The sequence below is a fragment of the Rhinatrema bivittatum genome, chromosome 13 (assembly GCF_901001135.1).
Source record: "Rhinatrema bivittatum chromosome 13, aRhiBiv1.1, whole genome shotgun sequence".
NCBI lineage: Eukaryota > Metazoa > Chordata > Amphibia > Gymnophiona > Rhinatrematidae > Rhinatrema > Rhinatrema bivittatum.
This window is the reverse complement of record NC_042627.1, coordinates 32,748,002-32,759,678: the sequence shown is the minus strand read 5'-3', so window position 1 is coordinate 32,759,678 and position 11,677 is coordinate 32,748,002. Positions and strand designations below refer to the sequence as shown.

Here is an 11,677-nt window from a genome sequence, read left to right as displayed (position 1 = left end):
CCCAATGTATGTGAGCCTGCAAAACTGCCCAGTGCCCACTGATACCCAGTGAGTGCCTTGTCTTCTTGGCTTAAAAGAGCACAAAGAGACAGCCTGAGTTCAATAAATAAAAAAAACTGCAGTTAATTAAAGGATGGCTTGCTTGGCACAGCAGCAAAAATGAAGAAATATTTTTTTCAATGGAAAATTCTATCAAAGTAGCTAACAACTGAATATATCTCCCATCCACAATACCCAAATCCTGCTTGCAACCTACCCCAGGGGGTAAAATAAGCAGAAAAATACCACTGCTAGCAGCTTCTCTCTGGCACAGACAGAGAGACCATCTCAGATCAATAAAAAAAAAAGTGCGGTCAAAAAAACATGGCTAGCTAGCTGGAACTGCAGCCAAATTGAACAAATAGGGGCGGATTTTAAGAGCCCTGCTCGCGTAAATCCGCCCGGATTTACGCGAGCAGGGCCCTGCGCACCGGTGCGCCTATTTTACATAGGCCTACCGACGCACGCAGAGCCCCGGGACTCGCATAAGTCCCGGGGTTTTCCAAGGGGGCATGTCTTGGGCGGGCCCGATCCGCGCGGCGTTTTCGGGGCGGGATGTAGCGTTTTGGGGGCGGGTCCAGGGGCGTGGCCGCGCCCTCCGGACCCACCCCCAGGTCGCGTCCCGGTGCACTAGCGGCCCGCTGGCGCGCGGGGATTTACGTCTCCCTCCGGGAGGCGTAAATCCCCCGACAAAGGTAAGGGGGGGGTTTAGACAGGGCCGGGGGGGGGGGTGTGTTAGGTAGGGGAGGGGAAGGGGAGGGGAGGGCAAAAGAAAGTTCCCTCCGAGGCCGCTCTGATTTCGGAGCGGCCTCGGAGGGAACGGAGGTAGGCTGCGCGGCTCGGCGCGTGCCGGCTATATGGAATCGGTAGCCTTGCGCGCGCCGATCCAGGATTTTAGCGGATACGCGCGTATCTACTAAAATCCAGCGTACTTTTGTTTGCGCCTGATGCGCCAACAAAAGTACGCCAAATCGAGCTTTTTGAAAATCTACCCCATATCTTTTTCAATGGAAAATTCTATCAAAGTAGCTAGCAATTGAATAAATCTCCCACTCACAACACCCAAATCCTGCTTGCAACCTACTCCAAGGAGTAAAATAAGCAGAAAAATGCCACTGCTAGCAGCTTCTCTCAGTGGCACAGACAGAGAGACCGTCTCACATCAATAAAAAAAGTGTGGTCAAAAAAAAGCATGGCTTGCTGGCAGCAGCACTGCAGCAAAATCGAAGAAATATCTTTTTCAATGGAAAATTCTATCAAAGTAGCTAGCAATTGAATACAGATTTGAGACACTCAGACTAGCTCTGAGTTCAGCCACCTACCTGGACCACTTCCCCAGACCATCCCCGCCAAGAAAGTGTGTGGCACGCCGCGTGCTTAACATATAAATAGTGCTGCGTCATCAGGAATAGCGTCACAGAGCACTGAGTGAGAGTGGTGATTGGCTTCATTAGAAAAATGTTTAGCTCTGATAGTTTGCATTCTGGTCTCCTTGCCAACCTGTCTGACCCACTCTATGACAGGGCTGTGAGATCACTTATGACTCACAGGAAAGGGCTGGTTTTTGCTATCCCCTATTTCAATCGGCCTCTAAGAAATCACTGTAAGCCAAAAGAATGAAACTAATATGATATGTTGTATTCGTTGGGGATCGCGATGTATTTTGTGAACCCACAAATACAAAGAATAGGGTCTGATGCGTTACGGATTGCCAATGCATTGAAAATGAATGCACATCCCTACTTTCTGTACTTCTCTCACTACCTTGGCAACAGGTCCAGCTACTTCTTGTAGAGCATAATGCTTCCAGCCTTGTCCTCAGTTCTCATTTCAGCTTTCTTTGGTTTGTCTTCTGTCTTCATTCCAATCTGTTCCATCCACATTGCTCGCCTGTTCTTGTCTCTTACCTGGCCACCCTACCTTTCCATCCCTCTTCTCCACCCTCAGATAGATACTTGGTTTGACTTTGGCCTGGACCTCAGATACGCATGACTGCAGCCTGCCTCTGACCATTGCCTGGACCTTGAATTCAACTGACCACTGCCTGCTTCTGACCATTGCCTGGATCTTAGATACAAATGACCACCGTCTGCCTCTGACCATTGCATGGACCTTGGATACGACCGATTGCCACCTGCCTACAGCCCAGCTTACCACGGGTCTTCAACAGAGACCCCAGCTATGTTCCACTGACCCCAGCCCCAATAGGCTCAACCCAGAGGGAATGTGGGCTGTTATAGGTGAAGATCCTGACTGGTCTCTGCTTCATTTGGGTCTACCTGCTGACGGTGGAAACTTGCAGGGCTCCTCCCTGCAGGTAAAGCCAATCCTGCCTCAGCCCAAGGGTCCACAGATACAACGTGGTAAATATAGTGTAGTATCCAGCTCTTAAGTCCATTTTAACCTCTACTGTCTCCACTCACATGGAACCTCAAACTGGACACAGGATCCTGGGTTCAAGTCTCCCGCATGCTGTACCTGGAAGAAAACACATGAGCAAATAAATAACACAGAAAGCAGCCAATGCAATAACTATGCGCAGAAAGCAGGTGCTGAACAATCAGTGCCTGCTTTTTTAACGCGACCCCAGCTCAAGTTTCCAGAATATGTTTTTGCCTTTCTAGTGAAGAGGTCATCTTGTGACTCCTCTACCGGTTTGATGGAATGGGGAACTTGAGGATATCATTGGGCTCCTATAACAAGGGTACTCAGACAGAGAGCCTCTACAATGGGCTCCTGAATAAATTTAGTGCTGTACCTTTAAGAGAAGCTCCAACTAGTTGCTGCTGCCTGTCATATTACAAACTGCCTCTTTAAAAGGAAAACGTTTGAGTAAGTACCTGCTCCATAGCACAACAGCAGCGCTCCTTTCCCTAGCAAGGCTGAGTCCTGAGTTGCAGTCTTTCTTTTTTAAATCCAGGCTCCTGACTGCTTCAATTTAGCAGCTCCAAGAATGAATCTCTGGAACTAGCAGACAGATGCTCCTCCAACTCGGCAGAAACAGTGAAACAGCAGTGCAGGTGAGAAATGCTGGCTTCAATTCTCTCAGCAGCAGTACTGCTATTACCGACTGACAACATTTTGCAGTCCCAGCTCTCTCCTGCTTCCACAGTAGATGATTTCTTGTTGCTTTGGGGATTTTATTTTATTTGTGGGTTGAGCATGCTCTGAGCTACAGAAAACCCCACAGTTATCTTTCTCCTGCTGCAGTTGGTCTCATAATCCCAGCAGATGCAAAATTTTGTTTTGTATAGTAGTGGAGCAGATTCTGCCCACTTGCAGGGGATCAGTTAAATGCAGGGAGGAAAAGGCAGCAGAAATTATGATGCACAGACCCGGCACAGATGCCTTGGGCTATCCCCCCCCCCTCCCCCGATGTCACCCTGACTTAAAGAAATAATTATACATACAAAATTAAGTGAACGAAGAAGGTCGCAGCTTTATTTTTATTAACAGACCCAAATACACTCCCGGCACCAAACCAAATGCCCCACTGGGCTCCCATTTGTGTTTCCTAGTAAGGCAGTCCCTTATGCCCAGCCCCCCCGCATGATTTCCAAGCAGGGGGGCCCCACCCGGGACAACAAGGTCACCTACCGGCTCGTTCACCCACATAAATAGCTGCGACGAAGTAATCGATGTACATTATTAACATAACTCCAACTAACATAACTTTACTAACTGCGCCATATAAACATAAGAGTAAATTAAAAAAAACAAGATGCATTTCACTTCGTCGATGCTAACATGCAGAGGTGTTAGCCTCGCCTTGGGTAGGGTGGGTGGGAATTGCACCGGCTAGGGGGGGGAAAAGGGCCAGCAAGCGTGTGCCGGTCATTTAAATCGTGCCGGCAATGTCAACAATGTGTGTCGAACCCCGGCCGATGACGTCACTACGATTGTGCTCGGAGGGGGTTAGGGATTGAGTGAGCATCGCACGTCGCTCTTCCCCTCCCCTCCGGCACATCCTCCATTGCAAGGTCGGGAGGGGTCAGGTTTCCAAGCCCGGGTCATCGCATATGTCGGTGCATGGCCCTGGGACTTCTCTGTAGTGGTAAGTTAAGATCAGGGCAGTCCTCAGCAGCAAGCCACTAGAGATGTGAATTGTGTGATCGATCGTCTTAACGATCGATTTTGGCTAGGGGGAGAGGGAATCGGATCGTCGCGGTTTTGTTTTTTTAAATATCGTGTAAATCGTAAATCGGGGGAGGGTGGGAAAACCGACACACTAAAACATCCCTAAAACCCACCCCGACCCTTTAAAATAAATCCCCCACCCTCCCGAACCCCCCCAAAATGTCTTAAATTAACTGGGGTCCAGTGGGGGGGTCCCGATGTGATCTTCCACTCTCGGGCCACGGGTGCGTTGATAGAAATGGCGCCGGCGCTACCTTTGCCCTGTCATATGACAGGGCAAAGGTAGCGCCCGCGCCATTTTGCTTCCTGTCCCCCGACGTCACGAGCGTAGGAGATCGCTCCCAGACCCCCGCTGGACCCCCAGGGACTTTTGGCCAGCTTGGGGGGGCCTCCTGACCCCCACAAGACTTGCCAAAAGTCCAGCGGGGGTCCGGGAACAACCTCCACTCGAATCGTGTTGCCGTAATGGAAAATGGCGCCGGCCATATGGCCGGCGCCATTTTGAAGTACGGCAATATGGCCATATGGCCGGCGCCATTTTCCATTACGGCAACACGATTCCAGTGCAGGAGGTCGTTCCCGGACCCCCGCTGGACTTTTGGCAAGTCTTGTGGGGGTCAGGAGGCCCCCCCAAGCTGACCAAAAGTCCCTGGGGGTCCAGCGTGGGTCCGGGAGCGATCTCCTACGCTCGTGACGTCGGGGGACAGGAAGCAAAATGGCGCCGGCGCTACCTTTGCCCTGTCATATGACAGGGCAAAGGTAGCGCCGGCGCCATTTCTATCAACGCACCCATGGCCCGAGAGTGGAAGATCACAACGGGTCCCCCCACTGGACCCCAGGTAATTTAAGACATTTTGGGGGGGTTCGGGAGGGTGGGGGATTTATTTTAAAGGGTCGGGGTGGGTTTTAGGGATGTTTTAGTGTGCCGGTTTTCCCGCCCCCCCACCCTTCCCCTCCCCCTTCCCCCGATTTACGATTTTTGACGATAAATCGGGGGAATTCCTATTAAATATCGCCTCTAACGATTTTTGACGATTTAAAATATATCGGATGATATTTTAAATCGTCAAAAAACGATTCACATCCCTACAAGCCACATCATCTCTGAGGATTCAGGCAGACAAAACTCCCTGGCAAACAAATAGAAACTTTATTCCCACTCCACTGAGCAAAGAGGAAGAAACGTTTCCGAATGCAATGGAAAGATTCTTTTTTCCACATATTTTATCCCATTTTTTGTTTGTTATAATTAACACTGATAAATTCACAGTAAAAATAAAATAAACTGAAAATGAAGCTCCTAAATATTATCAATATAACTAAGAGTTCATCCTATCATGAAGAGTCATGCAGAAAATATCTACATATAAGCAACTGAGACTTATGAAATTCTCAGAAATCTTTTTCTTTTTTATCAGGGTATTAGGAAACTGCTAGGATTTAATCCATAGTTTAGTTAATTCTTAAGTATTGCTGTATCGTGTTAATCATTGAACAACATTTTGGGATAGTGTTTCTTTTGTGAGGTCAGGAGGGTTTCTGGAAAAAGAGAACAGATAGCATTATATATTCCGGGGTCTGGACACAAGTGAGATGATCACTGCAGGCTATTGCCAAATTAGGGATGTGAATCATTTTTCAACGATTAAAATTATCGTCCGATAATTTTAAAATCGTCTTAAATCGTTAAAGAACACAATACAATAGGGATTCTAACGATTTATCGTTAAAAAATCGTTAATCGGGTTAGTGCGCACTAACTCCCATTAGTGCGCACTAACTGGGAGTTAGTGCGCACTAACAGAAAATGATACAAATTGACACTTTTCAGGTCACTTAAGGTCAGTTTAGGAATGAATATGTATTCCTATTGACTGGCTGCCCTCTTATTTATTGATGTTACCAAGGTTCACACTGAGGTGATGGTTGGGGGGATGGGAAATGGAAACGGTTGGTAGCTTGACAAAAAAAGTAATGTGATCAGTCAATGTGACTAGAACTTGTGCCCTTGTGATCTTCCTGCATGCAGTGCCGTATCCCTGATACCGGGAGTGTTGTGATCTTCCTACACGCAGTGCCCTATCCATGATACCAGGGGTGTTGTGATCTTCCTGCATGCAGTGCCCTATCCCTGATACCAGGGGTGTTGTGATCTTCCTGCACGCAGTGCCCTATCCCTAATACCAGGGGTGTTGTGATCTTCCTGCACACAGTGCCATATCCCTGATACTGGGAGTGTTGTGATCTTCCTGCACACAGTGCCCTAACCCTGATACCGGGAGTGTTGTGATCTTCCTGCACGCAGTGCCCTAACCCTGATACCGGGGGTGTTGTGATCTTCCTGCACACAGTGCCCTAACCCTGATACCGGGAGTGTTGTGATATTTCTGCACTGAGCAGGGATACGGCACTGCATGCAGGAAGATTACAACACCCCTGATATCAGGGATAGGGCACTGTGTGCTGGAAGATCACAACACTCCCAGTATCAGGGATATGGCACTGAGTGCAGGAAGATCACAACACCCCCTGTATCAGGGATAGGGCACTGTGTGCAGGAAGATCACAACACTCCCAGTATCAGGGAATAGGGCACTGTGTGCAGGAAGATCACAACACTCCTGGTATTAGGGATAGGGCACTGCGTGCAGGAATATCACAACACTCCCGGTATCAGGGTTAGGGCAATGTGTGCAGGAAGATCACAACACTCCCGGTATCAGGGATAGGGCACTGCATCAAGGAAGATCACAACACTCCTGGTATTAGGGATAGGGCACTGCGTGCAGGAAGATTACAACACCCCTGGTATCAGGGATAGGGCACTGTGTGCAGGAAGATTACAACACCCAGTATCAGGGATATGGCACTGAGTGCAGGAAGATCACAACACCCCCTGTATCAGGGATAGGGCACTGTGTGCAGGAAGATCACAACACTCCCGGTATCAGGGATAGGGCACTGTGTGCAGGAAGATCACAACACTCCTGGTATCAGGGATAGGGCACTGTTTGCAGGAAGATCACAACACTCCTGGTATTAGGGATAGGGCACTGCGTGCAGGAAGATCACAACACTCCCGGTATCAGGGATACGGCACTGCATGCAGGAAGATCACAACACTCCTGGTATTAGGGATAGGGCACTGAGTGCAGGAAGATCACAACACTCCTGGTATCAGGGATAGGGCACTGAGTGCAGGAAGATCACAACACTCCTGGTATCAGGGATAGGGCACTGTGTGCAGGAAGATCACAACACTCCCAGTATCAGGGATAGGGCACTGTGTGCAGGAAGATCACAACACTCCTTGTATTAGGGATAGGGCATTGCATGCAGGAAGATCACAACACTCCCAGTATCAGGGATACGGCACTGCATGCAGGAAGATCACAACACTCCCGGTAACAGGGCTAGGGCACAAGTTCTAGTCACATTGACTGATCACATTACTTTTTTTGTCAAGCTACCAACTGTTTCCATTTCCCATCCCCCATATATTGTCAGTGGGAACCTTGGTAACATGAATAAATAAGAGGGCAGCCAATAGGAATACATATTCATTCCTAAACTGACCTTAACTGACCTGAAAAGTGTCAAATTTTATCATTTTCTGTTAGTGCGCACTAACTGCCAGACGATTTCGATCGTTAAGACGATCAGGCACACGATTCACATCCCTAATTGCCATTGCTTTCTATTTCACAGTTTTTGAAATTCGATAGAAATTATTTAGTGGAGAGGGATCAAAAAGGGCCACATAGAAAACCTTCTATGACCAAAGCTCAATGCAGTAGCAACATTAATCATTTTTGCTGTGCCTAATCTTTTTTTATAGCCCATGGGTAAATCATTAGCATACAGGATTCTATTGACTGGCAGTTCTGTTTCCTTTTTCTGTATGCAGAATTGAAACAGGCAACACAGTTCTAGACTGGACAACTGGACGACACTGCCAAACAGAGCCGAAATAAGTCATTTTGTATGCTCCAGAACAAAGCTGAGGGAATCTGACTTTCTCCAGGTGAAGTCAGACATTTGTATATGGATGACCTGTACTGAAGCTGGCTCACCCATGCTTTATTCTAAAATTCTGTAACAAACAGTAAAAATAAATCATCATCCATGGAACCAAGAGGTTCAAATGATTCTTTATAATTGCTGCTTTATAGTGCTGATGAAGACTGAACATTTTGTTTGGAAATTCTAAGAAAAAGCTTATGCTCCCTTGTCTGTCTTCATTGCCTTATGATATAGACATGATCACAGTTATAGGGAGAACAGTGCTCTAAGGTGGAAGATACTGCTGAAGATACTGCTGAAGAAAATTACCTACTATAAATATAAAAGAAAACCTGACAAAGCATCTGCATTTAAAAATGGTTTGGAAACTTTGCAAGAGATGGCGTCTCCATTTCTTGTTTTTTGGACTTCTTTTGTTTTCTGTCGCAATGCTAAAATATGTTTTTCAATGCAGTGATCAGGTTGAATTACAAAATAAGGAAAATAATCTATGGAGTAGCTACGATAAAACTCAGTTCTTCACCGCAATGCAATTACCTTCCAGTGGTGAGATTAACTGCTCCAAAATTATAAAAGGAGATCAGGAAGAAGTGAAAAGGGCACTTTTGCACCAATCAAAAGCTAAGAATAAGAGGTTGCCTGCAAATGAAATGGACTACTTGAACTTTACTAAAGATTGTAACCTTTACAAAAAAACCAGGAGGTTTATTCCTATTCCACTCAGTAAAGAGGAAGAGAATTTTCCCATTGCATATTCCATGGTCATCCATGAACAAATTGAAATGTTTGAAAGGCTTTTAAGGGCAATTTACAACCCTCAGAATATATACTGTATCCATGTGGATGAAAAATCTCCTGAGAATTATAAGGAGGCTGTGCGAGCCATTATTTCCTGTTTTGAAAATGTATTTTTGGCATCTAAGCTAGAAAAAGTGGTTTACACATCCTGGTTTAGGCTTAAAGCTGATCTGAACTGCATGGAAGATCTGCTGAAAAGTAAAGTGCCCTGGAGATATCTGTTAAACACTTGTGGCACCGACTTACCAATAAAGACTAACGCTGAGATAGTCAGAGCCCTGAAATCGCTGAATGGCAAAAACAGTGTGCAGTCTATAAAGCCACTTACATATAAAACAGTCCGCTGGCAGTTTTCTTATAAAACAGATACAATTATTCAGAGAACTAATATTACGAAAGGTCCACCGCCAATCAGTTCTCCATTGTTTACTGGAAGTGCTTACTTTTTTGTCACAAGAGAATTTGTGACATATGTCTTAGAAAATCCTGACGTGCAGAAGCTAATAGAATGGGTAAAGGATACCCTCATACCAGAAGAACATATATGGGCAACAATAAATCGAATGCCCGGAGTACCTGGATCTTCTCCATACCATGAGAAATATGATCTCTCAGACTTGAATGCAATTGTAAGGTTGATGAAATGGGCCGACACTGTTGGAAATATGGATAAAGGGGCTGCTTATCCTTTGTGCACAGGTATATTTCGTCGGGGAATCTGTATTAATGGAGCTGGAGATCTGCACTGGATGCTCCAGCAGCATCATTTGTTTGCCAATAAGTTTGATCCTACTGTGGATGATTATGCCATTCAGTGCCTGGAGGAGTATCTGAGGGACAAAGCTCTTTATGAAAAAGAACCGTAAGACCATTTCCATAGTTTGCAATTATAAAAAGGAAATGCTATAATAGCAGCAGTATAGCCTACTGGTTAGAGCAGCAGGCTGAAGGTTTGAATTCTGCTTCTCTCACAGATGTGCCTTTTGACCTTGGGCAAGACACTTCATTCTCCATTCCCTCAGGTACAATTAAGATTGTAAATCCACTTGGATAGGGAAGTATCTAGGAGTACCTGAATTGTAACTTACCTTGAGCTTGGAATTAGGAAAAGCAGGTAATGAAATCTAAAATCCAATTAAAGTTCAGGTTGCTTTTTCTTGATTATAATAACTTAATAGGTATAAGCTTCTTCATGTGGCTTTTTTTAAAAATCTACTACTAAAATTTTGAAGCAGAAGAACTGAATTAATCACATTAGGATGGAAGAAAGCTGAATAATTCCCAGTTTCAGGAAAGACAAATTCCCTATGCACAGCTTTTTTGTCTGGCTCCTGCCCAGCATCACATATTCATTACATGACCCTCATTATCCCTTAGCAAATTTCATAGCCCAATGCTCTCAGACCTTCTGTAACAGGAATGGCCAACTCCAGTCCTCAAGAGCCACAAACAGACCTCATGCATATTCACTGTGAATATCCTGAGAACCTGACCTATTTGTGGCATTGTGGACCACAGTTGGACACCCCTGTTCTCTATAAGGTAAAACCTTTTTTTTTTCTATGAATATTCAGCAATAAGCTGGGTAATAATGGTTTGTGAAAATCTAATTAAGATTGCACAACCAAATTCACCCCCATTATCCATGTGTGAGAGCATTTCCCAAGCAAAGGTTTATTAAGCAAAGAGTAATTTAAGGGGATAAATTTCAAAGCCATTTACTTGCATAAAACTTGGTTTTACGCAGCTAAATGACTTACATATTTGGCCAGGCTCTGATTATATAAAAGTGATCGTGTAACCCAGTTTCACAAATATCAAACGATATTTTCAAAATCGTCAGAAATCGGGGGCTCCCCGAAACCGATAGGAAAACCCCACGAAATTGTTCGTGGGGTTCTCTTATCGTTTTGGGGGAGGGCTGGAAAAACTGCACATATAAACAAGCCCTAAACCCACCCCGACCCTTAAAAACTGCTTCCTTAGGACCCCCACCCTCCCGACCTCCCCAAAACGTTTTAAAATTAACTGGTGGTCCAGTGGGAGTCCCGGGAGCGATCTCCCGCTCTCGGGCCGTCGGCTGCCACTAATAAAAATGGCGCCGATGGCCCTTTGCCCTTACCATGTTACAGGGTATCCGTGCCATTGGCCAGCCCCTGTCACATGTTAGGAGTAATGGATGGCTGGCACCATCTTTAAAAATGGCGCGGGCTATCCAGTGCTCCTACCATGTGACAAGGGCCGGCCAATGGCACAGATACCCTGTTATATTGTAAGGGCAAAGGGCCATCGGCGCCATTTTTATTAGTGGCAGCCGATGGCCCGAGAGCGGGAGATCACTCCTGGGACCCCCACTGGACCACCAGGTAATTTTAAAATGTTTTGGGGGAGGTCAGGAGGGTGGGAGAACCTAAGGAAGCAGTTTTAAAGGGTCGGGGTGGGGGTTTTTTTATCGGCTCGGGCACAGCCGATAAAAAAAACCTGATCGGACCGCACGAAGGAAAATTCACGATGTGAATCGGAACCGATTCCGGTTCCGATTCACATTCACATCCCTAACGTTTATACAAACTAAGCAGAGGTGTCCATGGGGTGGAGTTGGCACTTGCATGCATACTTTGTAAATTTAGAAAGTAGAGTGGAAATATTCAGTCACTGGCTGGACTGCAAAGTTAGCCGG

At 46.0% G+C, this 11,677-nt stretch overlaps 1 protein-coding gene across 1 annotated transcript; it reads left to right on the top strand.

The window, feature by feature from the left end:
• Positions 1-2,870: 2,870 nt before the first annotated feature.
• LOC115075406 (beta-1,3-galactosyl-O-glycosyl-glycoprotein beta-1,6-N-acetylglucosaminyltransferase 3-like) lies at positions 2,871-10,892 on the top strand. The gene is made up of 2 exons (XM_029575751.1): positions 2,871-3,059; positions 8,084-10,892. The coding sequence occupies exon 2, from the start codon at positions 8,556-8,558 to the stop codon at positions 9,861-9,863; it is 1,308 nt and encodes a 435-aa protein (XP_029431611.1). The 5' UTR covers positions 2,871-3,059; positions 8,084-8,555; the 3' UTR covers positions 9,864-10,892.
• The last annotated feature ends 785 nt before the right edge of the window (positions 10,893-11,677 follow it).